General features: G+C 53.4%; 1 protein-coding gene across 1 annotated transcript; it reads right to left on the bottom strand.

The window, feature by feature from the left end:
- Positions 1-1,071: 1,071 nt before the first annotated feature.
- On the bottom strand, positions 1,072-7,140 carry FGF19 (fibroblast growth factor 19). The gene is made up of 3 exons (XM_001100825.5): positions 6,727-7,140; positions 6,342-6,445; positions 1,072-2,412 (listed from the first exon to the last, which is right to left on the bottom strand). The coding sequence occupies exons 1-3, from the start codon at positions 6,956-6,958 to the stop codon at positions 2,098-2,100; spliced, it is 651 nt and encodes a 216-aa protein (XP_001100825.1). The 5' UTR covers positions 6,959-7,140; the 3' UTR covers positions 1,072-2,097.
- Between the last annotated feature and the right edge of the window lie 5,027 nt (positions 7,141-12,167).

The raw sequence follows: 12,167 nt of genomic DNA, 5'->3' as shown, positions 1-12,167 counted from the left end.
AAGAGCGGGGAGGCTTCGCCTGAAATAGCCTTTGTAGTCTTCAACAATGACATTACCCCCCTCACTGCCAACATAAGTACCTGGGAACTACTGCCCTGAGCGACCCGACCCAACCCTCCTCCCCAACTCCCTCCACCATCCCTAATTGCTGGCAAACACTCACTTGGAATTGTGTTTCATGCACACATTGGTGTCTGGTTGCACCTGCTCCTCCTTGCACTCAGGATGTGGACCCACACCTGGTCACCCTGACCGCTAATTCTTGCCTTCCCAGCCTGCCTTGCAGCTGGGGCTGGCCTGGTCCTGCGATGCAAACCTGGTTCATAGGATGTAACCGGAATTTGCTGAAAGGTTCTAAGGAAGTGTTGGCTTTCTTGATGAGAGAGGCCCAGCCCAAAATGATTCCCTCTCGCTGAGTACAGAGCGCTCAGCTGAAGCCGCAGCAGCCCTGCCGAGACAAGGTCCCAGCATGACAGGGACACCAAGGGAATCACAGAGGGCAGAGCTCAGGTGTCGCTGGGCCATTGGGCCCCTCTGGATTTGCGGCTGGGCAAAAAGAAATCCTATTCGCTCAGGTCAGTGGTCCTCCGTTGAGGGTGATTTTGCCCCCCAAGGACATGCAACAACTTCTGGTGGTACTTTGGTTGTCATAACTTGGGGGTTGCTATAGGCATCTAGTGGGTGGGCTGCTAAATGCAGGAACATCTTCCCCTCAGTGAAGAGTACTGAGGGTGAGGGGCCCTGACTTAGGCCACTGTTCCTTGGTGTTTCTGTTTCCTGCAAGCAAAAATACTCCTGGCAGAGAGGCCGCCCTAACCACTGAGATTGCTAGAGAGAAGGTGGTCTGAGGAAGCCAAGTCCTTAGACATAAGGAAAGGGCAGGACAGCAGGGTCCAAACCAACCTCCACCACTAGAGCTGGCTGGCCCAAACCCGTTGAACTTCCCACCCGAGCTTTTGGTGTCAAGGGCAAACACACCGAGGGTTTCCTCCCGTGGGCGGCGCTGCTCCCCACCAGCCCCTTCCCCACTTTCCCTAACATTCCAGGCGGATAACAGAATGCAACTTTTCATACAAACAAACTCCATTTTAATGTACAAAACAAACCTCACTTACATACATAAATATAATTTGGGGGCATAAATAATGTAAGAAAATAAGAGATGTACATATCAAAATAAATTACTCATAAATATCATGTTGGAAAACTAAGTGCTGGGGAAAGGGTTCTAAGTCTTCCCCCGCTGCTTCCACACCGCAAGTTATTGACAAGACTTGGGGTCTTCAAATCTTTTCTTTTCCTGATTTTTGAACGAGAAGTGCAGGTTGACATAAGGTGGGGGGCCTGGGAAGCCCCAATCCATGGGGAGACATGTGAGGTGGGCAGAGGGCTGGTGGGCTGGGGGGTGGAAGCAGGTGACACCGGGGACAGCAAGTTATTCTCAGGACAGCATCCATGACAGAACTGGCCTCAGGGGGAATTCTCAAGATGTCCCAGGGCTGGAGTGGGGCTCTGGGCTTCCCCTACTCCTGAAGCCTCTTGGGCCATGCCTGCTTCAGTCAGTTCTGGCCTGGAGGGGTTTGGGAAGGGCAAACGGTCCCTGGAAGTAGATATAGATCAATTCCCACATGGGGTTGAGTGAAATGTACGTGCTGTTTTACAGAGTAGATCACCTGTTCCTGAAATTTAAACCACTGCCTATCTTCCGGCTGCTCCTGGGGAAGTGATGAGAAAAAAAAATTAGAGAATTTCAGCTTGACATAAGAATTTTTCCAAAGGAAGTGAGTTCCCCATCAGTGGAGGTATTCAAGCAGGACTGAGACAGCACAGCAGCTTGTCCAGCAACCTCGAGGGAGCAGAATGGGGGCCCGGGCAGCAGCTGGGCAAGCTACAAGCTTACAATGTTATGATCAGACAAGTCTATTGGCTAGAAACTGGCACGGCCAATGGAAAACTCTGAATATGTACAACTTCTAGATGTTTCTTCCTAAAGCTAAACAGAACGTGGACTCGGGACTGCTCTTGTAGAAGCACGGCCTCCACTCTGCAGGTACCACAGCCCCTGGCAGCAGTGAAGAGGCCCGGGCATGGCCTCAGTTATTTCTCAAAGCTGGGACTCCTCACCGCCTCCAGTCCGGTGACAAGCCCAAATGGGTCCATGCTGTCAGTCTCCAGGGGCGAAGAGAACATGTCAGATTCCAAGTGGCCCCTGAGGTCCTCAGGCTCCTCTGGGGCCATGGGCAGCATGGGTAGGAAATGCGAGAGCGGAAGAAAGCCTCTGTTCTTGTACAGCTGCCTCTGTTTGGCACTGCTCAGAGAGACCGGGAGGCGGTGCTTCTCGGATCGGTATACATTGTAGCCATCAGGGCGGATCTCCTCCTCGAAAGCACAGTCTTCCTCTGAGTACTGAAGCTGCAGAGAAAACGGGCAGCTCTGAGCAATCCACAGTGGACGGGGAACACGGGTACACATGGACATTTGTGCTACAGACTGTCCCTGGTGGCCACCAGCAGTGACCTTCCCCATGAGCATCTCTTGCATGTTTTATACATACTTCCTGATGTACACACTGTATATGTAAGTATATATAAAATATACCTTTATATATAAGCATATATAATATATAATATACTTTAAGGCCAGGCACAGTAGCTTACACCTGTAGGCCCAGCACTTTGGGAGACCCAGAGCAGGTGGATCACTTGAATCCAGGAGTTTGAGACCAGCCTGGGCAACATGGTAAAATTCCATCTCTACAAAAAGTACAAAAATTAGCAGGGCATGGAGGTGGGCGCCTATAGGCCCAGCTACTCGGGAGGCTTAGAGGTGGGAGGATGGGTTGAGGCTGGGGGGTCAAGGCTGCAGTGAGCAATGATCACGCCCCTGCACTCTAGTCTAGGTTACAGAGCAAGACCCTGTCTCAAAAAAAAAAAAAAAAAAAAAAAAAAAGCCACAACTGTATATATACACAGAGAACACACATATATAAATGTACTGTAAGTATATGTAGTATGTACATTATGTTAATATATAACACATTAATAAATTAAATATACATTTATATACCGTTACAAATTTTTAATAATCTTTATATAGATATACATGCACACAGACAAAACTGAGGTTTATTATTTCATATATGTATATTTTATGTGTATACTTAATACTACATATACACTTTATATAGACCCAAATAATTTCCACTAAATTACCTCACCTTTTCCGAGAGCCTTGTCCTGAGCAATAATATCCATCAACCCACAGGAATGCCGTCCGTGTTTCCCTCACCCTTTACATTACATACACAACTCCTGGCATTTAAAAAGTTCCTGGGTATTTCACTGGCACTTTGGGAAACACTGATAAACCGGGTTATCATCTTAGGATAAGTCTTTTAAATAAATTGCATGTAATCCGATCTGGAGCCCAGATGAAAGCATCTGTTCCCCACCTATCTCAGAAATCACTGTGTGCCTTTATCATTCTAAGGCCTTCTGGTCTGCAGCAGTTCTGAGAACCATCAGCCCCCCTGTCTCCTCCATTCAGTCACCAAGGGCCTTCTAGGCAGGCTGCCAGAATCCGGATCTCAGTAGCCCCTCCCCCAGGTCAGGCCAGGCCAGGCCGGCGCCCAGCTGGTGGCCGGAAATGTGTGCTGAGGGAAGCCAGTCCCTCTTAGAACATTCATAGTCCACAGGGTTGAGAGGTGCCAGTGGGCAAGTGCCATCCCACACAGGTGTCATTACCCCTTGGTGACCCAGGACAGGCGCAGGCAGGAGCCGGAAGGGCTGGGCAGTAAACACACTGCAGGACGGCCTCAGTCAGGTTTCTGCCTAAGTCTGCAAAGGTCACTGAACTGCAGGTGGGTGAGGATGTGCCTGTGCCAATAAGCTCCTGATAAGAGGCTCATTGCAGTAACCCAGGATCCTGCCGAGCCCACGGATGGCTGGGACAAAGCACTGGACAGCAAGCACGATTTCTCCCAAACATGCCAAATGATAAATAAACAAGGAACACAAAACCGAATAACTGGAGGACCTCCTTCTATTTACTCGGCTTGTCCTTTGGGAGAAATAAGTATTACATTCTCCATACAGAAGATGAAATGACTTCAAGTTTCTAGAAGAATGTGGAATCTTTATTTAAGAAAGAAAGAGGCCAGGCGAGGTGGCTCACGCCTGTAATCCCAGCACTTTGGGAGGCCAAGGCAGGCAGATCATGAGGTCAGGAGTTCGAGACCAGCCTGGCCAGGATGGTGAAACCCCATCTCCACTAAAAATACAAAAAAACTAGCTGGGCATGGTGGCACGACGCCTGTAGTCCCAGCTACTTGGGAGGCTGAGGCAGAAGAATTGCTTGAACCCCGCAGGTGGAGGTCGCAGTGAGCCGAGATCATGCCACTGCACTCCAGCCTGGGTGACAGAGCGAGCGAGACTCAGTCTCAAAAAAGAAAGAAAGGAAGAGAGAGAGAAAGAAAGGAAAGAGAGAGAGAGAAAGGAAGGAAGGAAGGAAGGAAGGAAGGAAGAAAGGAAGGAAGGAAGGAAGGAAGGAGGGAGGGAGGGAGGGAGGGAGGGAAGGAGGGAAGGAGGTAAGGAAGGAAGGAAGGAAGGAAGGAAGGAAGGAAGGAAGGAAGGAGGGAGGGAGGGAGGGAGGGAGGGAAGGAGGGAAGGAAGGAAGGAAGGAAGGAAGGAAGGAAGGAAGGAAGGAAGGAAGGAAAGAGAAAGAGAGAGAAAGATCTTCAATCTGTGTTAGACCATGCACAGGGGATCAAGAGGCACAAAGGGGGCTGGGCCCGGTGGCTCACACCTGTAATCCCAGCACTTTGGGAGGGCGAGATGGGCGGATCACTTGAGGTTGGGAGTTCGAGACCAGCCTGGCCAACAAGGTGAAACTCCATCTCTACTAAAAATACAAAAATTAGCTGGGCGTGGTGGTGGGCACCTGTAATCCCAGCTCCATGGGAGACTGAGGCAGGAGAAACGCTTGAACCCGGGAGGCACAGGTTGCAGTGAGCCGAGATCGGGTCACTGCATTCCAGCCTGTGCGACAGAGCAAGACTCTGCCAAAAAAAAAAAGAAAAAAAAGGCACAAAGGGATTTCAGGTGACCCAACCCCCAATTTGGGCAGAATGGCGGGTTAGGTTGATGTCCCCTGCTGGCCTCCCATCATTAGAAGCACTCCCCCCACCATCATATATGTCAAAATTAAAGTTGCAAGGGTGGGTTTGGAGCGGCTCTGGGTGGGAGTCAGCGTCCAGCGTGCCGACCACCCCGTTTCCCTGCAGTCCTCTCACGCAGGACTCCGCCATAAAACCTGAAACAGGCACTCTGAGTACACGGAGCACGACAGAAGCACCGAGCAATTTTGAGACTCTTAAAATGCTTTGTCCCGCTGTTCACAAAGGAGCTGGTTGGGCTGGAGGCGGCCCCGCCTCTGCATCCTTTCTGGGGTGGGGGCCCCGGGCAGGCGCGGCCACCCCCGCCCTGGCCCCTGCTCCGCCAGGGAGTCCGGGGCTGCGTGTGAGGCCTGCGCGGGCCGAGACCTCACACAGCCTCCTCTGCGCGCGGGGCCGCGGGAGGGGCGCGGGTTCGTTCCTTTGAACTCCCAGCCTTTGTTCCAGGGCCACCAGAGCCCCAGCGCTCGTACACTTCCGGCCCCGGGACCTCTGCGGTTACCTGGGCCTTCCCAGCCAGCCGCCACCCCCTGCCCCCACCAGAAAGCGTTTACAGGACAGGTGAGGCCCGCAGGAGGAAAAGCACGCCTCTGGCGCAACTTGACTCCAGCGCATCTGCGTCTAAGCCACATCGTGCTCCTGGTAGATTAAAAATTAATTCTAAAAAAACTCGCCTATCCCAAATGCACTGTTTTTTGCCTTGCTGGACAACTGATTTGTTTTTAAAGGAAAGTTATGGGTAGACCCTCTTTTTTCTTTCCTGTTCTTTTTTTCTTCTTTTTATACTGGAGGGAGGGAAACGGAGGCGAGGACCACACACGCGCAGGCAGAGGCTGAAAAGGCCCGAGGTGGGTTTTCCTGTTTAATATCAAAGGAGGCCGAATAATGGGTTTCCTCGGTCCGGCTGGGCCGGCCTTTGACTCAATTGCAAATGCAAAGGCAGCTTTTGCCTATTCTCTGGCTACTGGCTGAGACCCTAAATTTCAGTAGAAAATCGTCGGACATGCACTTAATCGGTCTTTGCAATCTCCCTCAAAGTTGCACACGGGTCTGGTCGGAGGAGGCGAGAAAACCCTGGATTCGAAGCAGCGCCTTTTTCTCCTTCCGGCCTCCGCCCGGGGACAGGCGTTGGTTCCCCGCCCCGGCGCATCCGCCCCGTGGGGACACTTACCAGCCCCTGCATCTTGCCGTCGGCGCCCATGCAGAGGTACCGCACGCTGTGCACGCCCTTGATGGCCACGGTCCTCAGAGCTACTGCCTTGATCTCCAGCAAACCTGGGCGCAGGGAAAGCGAGAAGCTGCAGCCGGGACCCCCGGGGCTCGCACCACGTGGGTGCGGTCGGTCCACGAGCCTGTGCCTCTCCCTAGCGTCCCGCGCCGTTTGGGGACTAAGGGAGGGATCCTAACGCCCAAGTGCCAAAACCTGGGGTTCCCAGGAGTTGTGGGGTTCGCAGGAGCCTAAGGGTGGCAAAGGAAGGAAGGGCGCTGGGGTGGGATGCGCGGGGCGGGGTGGGGTGTGCGCGGCGGGGCGGGCGGGGGACCTGGCTGGCACTCACTGTGCGCGCTTTGGCCCCGCGCGCAGTCCACGACGCCGTCGGTGCGGATGCGCAGGAAGCAGCTGGAGAGCCCATGGGGGCCGGAGGTGTACAGGTGCCGCAGGCGGATGGGGTCGCCCCAGCCGTAGTGCACGTGGGGCCCCGCGTCCGAGAAGGCGAGGGGACGCCCGGCCACGGCCAGCCAGAGGCTGGCCAGGATCCAGGCGTGGACCACCACACACCCGCTCCTCATGGCACCTCCCTGGGGCTCTCGGCGCAGTTCCGGCGATGGGGGTGCGGGAGGCTGGGCGGCGACCGGGATGCGCTGCGGGGCTGTGAGTGCCGGACTGGGATGGCAGTGGCCCTCGATCCTGGACGCAGCGCTCCTGCTCCGACGGCGCGGCGGCTCCGGGCCGGCAACCTTATATAGTAGCGCCTTACGGGCCCCGCGGGTAGGTGCCCAAGACACCCGAGCATTTCTTATCGGGATTGCATCAAGCCTCCGCCCCCCGCACACACCCACTCACACCCCGCCTCCGGCCCCAGCCCCCTCCCCGGGCCCGGGCAGGCAGGCGGCGGCTTCTTGTCCCAGCCGGGGTGACCCCGCCCAGGCCGTTCGGATCTGCGGGAGGAGGAGGCCTCGTTTAGCGGCCGGGTTTCGGGGAACTCCTCCCCACCGCGCAGCGGCCCCGAGGTTCTTGGCTGGGAGAGTTTGATTTTGCAAAGCAATCGACAACTGGGGCCCCTCCCCCAGGCGTCGGGCTCCCAGTGGATGCGCTCGGCATGGGGCACCAGCAGGGGCGGGGTCAGGAACCCCGGGGTCAGAGGTTTGGGGGCACCGAGTTTTGCCTCCTTCACCCTCTAGTCGGTAAAAGCCTCACCTCGGCCTTAGGGTCCTTCCCCTTAAAAGGCCACTCGCACTCCCTCCCCCGACTTTCCCAGCCCAGCACATCTGACGTCAAAGCCGTCCAATAGAATTTCCCCCCGCAGTTCCGACCGTCTCAGATTCTCCCAGCTTCATCTTCTTGCAATTCCTGCCCCGCCCCTTTTATCCGGGTAAATTGCCCCCCGACGGGGGGCCGGGCGCGCTCTCTGCGAGCCGGGAAACAATGGGAGCCGCGCGGACTGTAGGTGGCGCCGCAGCCTCGGCGTCGGCCTCGGCTTTGCGCTCCTGGCCGCGCGCCCCTGCCTGCTCCGCCCTCGCCCCGGCCCCGCGGCTGTGCCCGAGATGCTACCTGAAAGGGGGCACTGGGAAGAAGGCTCTCGGGCAGGGGGTGCGGGCCAGCTGCGGGATTGGTGAACCCCAGCTTCTCGGCTGGAGGGTGATGGAGGCAGAGGCGCAGGGAGGGAGGCCTGGGCCTCCGTTTCCCGGTTTTTGAGCTGTCTTGTGTCGGGGGTCTGGTCCTTCAGTTCCCGAGTCTCTGCGCACGGGGTCAGGGGGAACAGCACGGTCGGGGAGGTCGAGAGCGCCTTACCTGGTGGGGAGGGGTCGGGAAGGGGCCAAGGAACGGTGATGGGCGCCCCTGGCTTCCGGGCAGGTGCCAGGTGAGGAAAGAAATAGGGGCCGCTCCATGAAGTGGTTCCTGTAAATAAAGAAAAGGACATCCAGAGAATACCCTGGCGGGGAATAAAGGGGTCCTCCTAGGGGGTTTTGGCTTAACTCTAATTATTTCTTGTTATTCTTCCAAACCCCCAGCTCCTAGATGTGGGGCCCCAGGAGGCTGGTTTTGGGGCAGAGCCCTCCTGGCCCAGCGCAAAGGCGATGGGGAGGGCAAACGGGAGAGACAGCGAGAGAAATGCCAGGCCTAATGAATTTCAATGAGCAGAGGCCACATTCATCCCCAGTCAGTGACTGGCGTTAATGACTGAGGGCGCAGCAAATGTCACCAGGAAAGTCTTTACAAAAAGACATCATCCCGAAGGCTTTCTAGACCAGGGACCCCCACGCTGTGTGTCTTGGTTCAGAAAGCAGTGGCTTCTGTTAAATCTAATTACTTCCCCCCTGTGGCTTTAAATCGACGGCGGCTCCTATTAAACTTAATTACCCTCCCCTGCAGCTTTCGTTTTAAAAATCCGTGGTAAATGCGTGATAAATGCTCTTGAGGGCGATGGCAGAGGCTGCACTGGGGGACACGACCCAAACCGGGTGGGGGCGATGGCAGCCTCTGGTTCCACACCTACCCCTCTGCAGCCCCTTCCAGGGACATGGGGAAGAGAGTGGCTGATGCGATCAGGGAGCGTGGGGAAATAAGGAAGGCGGCTACTGTCCCCCAGCCCCTGTTCTGAGCGCTCCATGGATGTTTTCAGCTCAAATCTCTACACGAACCCCCCCCCCATGGTATTCTATTCCTCCCTCCCCCATGGAGCAGGAGGGAAATGGGGGCCCCAGAAAAGTGGCTGAGTGACCCAAGGTCTCACACCCTGTTAGTGGTGAAGTTGGAATTTGAACCCAAACAGTGGGGCTTGTAAATCCAGGCTGTGCTGCGTCTTATCCCGGGACAGGGGCTCTGGGGTCAACACCCAGCCACTCCCTGGGTAGGTCGTGGACCACTGACTGATTGTCCTCTCAGCTTGCTCTCAGGCTTGTCCTGAGGGTTACAAGGAAGAGGAGACAGAGAGGGCCTGGGATGTAGTGCTCACGAAGGTGGTGATGGCAGGCCTGGAGGTCAGCTGTGTACCAGCCATCTCACAGGCACAGCCATGCTCTGAGCGCTTAGGGGATGGATCCTGCTCGTGTGAGGAAGCTGAGGGTCACAGAGATGGACTGCCGGGTCTTGAGGGTTTGCCCCAGGTGGGCCAGGCACACAACCCTGGGTGTTTGCTGGGCTCCCTGGTGTGTGTGGTTGGAGGGAGCCAAGCCCGCAGAGGACAAGGCAGCGCTGGCCAGCAGGGGGCTCTCCAGGCAAGAGCAGAGGTGTGGCAAGGGCTGACTGAGGTCCTCCTCCCACGCAGCTCTGTGCACACCGGAACCTCTGAAGCCACCAGTGTGCTGAATTGGGCTGGCTTTGCTTTTCAGGTTGCGTTTGATTTGCCCCAGGTGGCTAAGCCGGCTGAATCGCCCAGGTGGGGTTTCATTCATTAAGTGGCATGAGCACTGGGGAGCAGGTAGGATCAAGGCACCGCTGACGTCCTGCTCACCCATGCAGGGGCACGGGGGTCTCCAGCCCAGGTGTCCAGAAGGGCTTGGCTTGGTGGCTTTGTTCTGGATTTGATGTGAGCTGTTTTTTTTTTTGTTTGTTTGTTTTTTAATTACCCTGTAGAACTGTAAATCCTTTTTCTGGGGTCTTCCTTCTTCCTTCTGAGGGTGTAGAGCTTCCTTCTTCCTGATTATGGCAAATGAGTCATTTGCACCATTTCTAAACCCATGTCCCAATGTCTAAGAACATCTTGTTCGGCTTCACCTCCAATTTTTGCATTATGAAAATCATAGTTTTCCTTTCATTTTGCAGTGAGAAATGTACGTTTCGCTGTCAAATGTGCGTTCATCTACATAAGCACTCCCTGGAGCCCCTCCCAAACCCCCTGCCCCCACCTTGTGATTGAAAATTATTTTGTAATTTGAGAAACTTCTGGGGGTGGTAAAAGTCTTTATTAGAAAACAAGAACTGCAGGGTAGCGTGGGACTGAGAGAGCTGTGAACACTGAGGTGATCGAGGCCACGCCCCACAGCTGGTTCCTGGCCAAGTAGAGGCTGAGACCCAGGGACTCCTGAATCTCAGCCCAGTATTTTTGCTAGAACCTGCTAGAACATGCATTATTTCCCCCAAGACTTTCTGATTCACCAACACCCATTTTTTTCCCCTATACGCATCGTTATTCTGAAATGAGGCCACCCAGCTAGCCCAGAAATTGGCAGAGACTATGACAGAGTAGAAGAAGGAAGACCTCTTTGAGATTCCATTTCCTCATTTGTAAAACAACAAAAGGAAAGCTAATTTACAGGGTTAATGTGAGCATTAGAAAAGACATCGCCATCTATCAAGTGACCAATATTTGTAAGATAGAGACAGGCCTGGCACATGTAAAGCACATAACAGAAGGGTAGCTGTTGTTACTGATGTAAATGCTGCTCTCTGGTGATCTTGGTTACATTTATTACTTATTTTAACATTTAATGGCAACTCTAGAAAAATATATATAGTGACAAAAAGCTGGATGGAGATCCATTAGAAAAGAGTAAATAGAAGGCTGGGCGCCGTGGCTCATTCCTGTAATCCCAGCACTTTGGGAGGCCGATGCAGGAGAATTGCTTGAACCCGGGAGGCGGAGGTTGCAGTGAGCCAAGATTGCGCCACTGTACTCCAGCCTGGGCAACAGAGGGAGACTCTGTCTCCAAAAAAAAAAAAAAAAAAAAAAAACACAGAAGGAGAAGGAGGAGGAGGAGGAGGAGGAAAAGGAGAAGGAGAAGAAGGAGAAGAAAAGGGTAAATAGAAGATGCAAATGTTCTCTATCTTTATTGTGGTAGTGAATACACAGGCAATGACATTTATCAAAGCTCATTAAGCTGTTCCCTTAAAATTAAGGTGCCTTTTTTCAGAGTAATTTCTATTAAATTCTAAAGTAAATTGTGTCTGAATTTTAAATAAGCATTAATAGATCCTTTTTTCCAGTTGTTTTATTGTGTTTAAACATAAACAACATAAAATGTACCATCCTAACCATTTCTAAATGTACAGTTCAGAGGAATTAATACATGCATAAATCTGTGTGGATCACCACCATCCATCTCCAAAACTCTTTTCATCTTGTAAAAATGACATTCAGCTGGGTGCGGTGGCTCACTCCTGTAATCCCAGCACTTTGGGAGGCCGAGGCAGGTGGATCACTTGAGGTCAGGAGTTCGAGACCAGCCTGGCCAACATGGTGAAACCCCCATCTCTACTAAAAATACAAAAATTAGCCGGGTGTGGTGGCGCATGCTTGTAGTCCCAGCTGCTACGGAGGCTGAGGTGGAAGGATCGCTTGAACCCAGGAGGCGGAGGTTGCAGTGAGCCAAGATCACACCACTATACTCCAACCTGGGCAACAGAGTGAGACTGTCTGGAAAAAGAAAAAAGAAAAGGATGTATGTATCAAAAAAACAAAAAAGTCATTTGAATTGTAACCTCCTTTCCGCCAACTGAGTTGTAAACACTTCCCTTGGGATTAAATATCCTAGCACATCCTTTGACACCAGCACATCCGAGTGATGCAATCTGTTGTCACCTATTGCTGGACGTTCAGGTTGTTTCGAATGTCCCCTGCCAAGACCATGCAGGGAAGAACATTCTTGGAGACACATCTCGCACATGTCCACTCTTGGAATTACTGAGCCCTGTCGTCTCTCGCCCAGGCAGGCCCTGGCCCTGTGTAAAGGGTGGAATTCAGGAAGCTACCTTGCTTCTGTTCACACAAAGGGCTGCACAGCTTCCTCCAGAGATCTGCGGTGAGCCTGGGTCTGCATGTAAGCGCCACCACCAGCA

This window comes from Macaca mulatta, chromosome 14, assembly GCF_049350105.2.
Source record: "Macaca mulatta isolate MMU2019108-1 chromosome 14, T2T-MMU8v2.0, whole genome shotgun sequence".
Lineage (NCBI taxonomy): Eukaryota > Metazoa > Chordata > Mammalia > Primates > Cercopithecidae > Macaca > Macaca mulatta.
The sequence above is the reverse complement of the archived record's forward strand: the minus strand, read 5'-3'. Positions and strand labels throughout refer to the sequence as shown.

Coding starts and splice junctions, on each gene's coding strand:
- FGF19 (XM_001100825.5), bottom strand. CDS start 6,958: ATGAGGAGCGGGTGTGTGGTGGTCCACGCCTGGATCCTGGCCAGCCTC. Junction 6,446..6,726: donor GCGGGGCCAAAGCGCGCACA/GTGAGTGCCAGC, acceptor CCCTGCGCCCAG/GTTTGCTGGAGATCAAGGCA. Junction 2,413..6,341: donor ACGGCAAGATGCAGGGGCTG/GTAAGTGTCCCC, acceptor TTTTCTCTGCAG/CTTCAGTACTCAGAGGAAGA.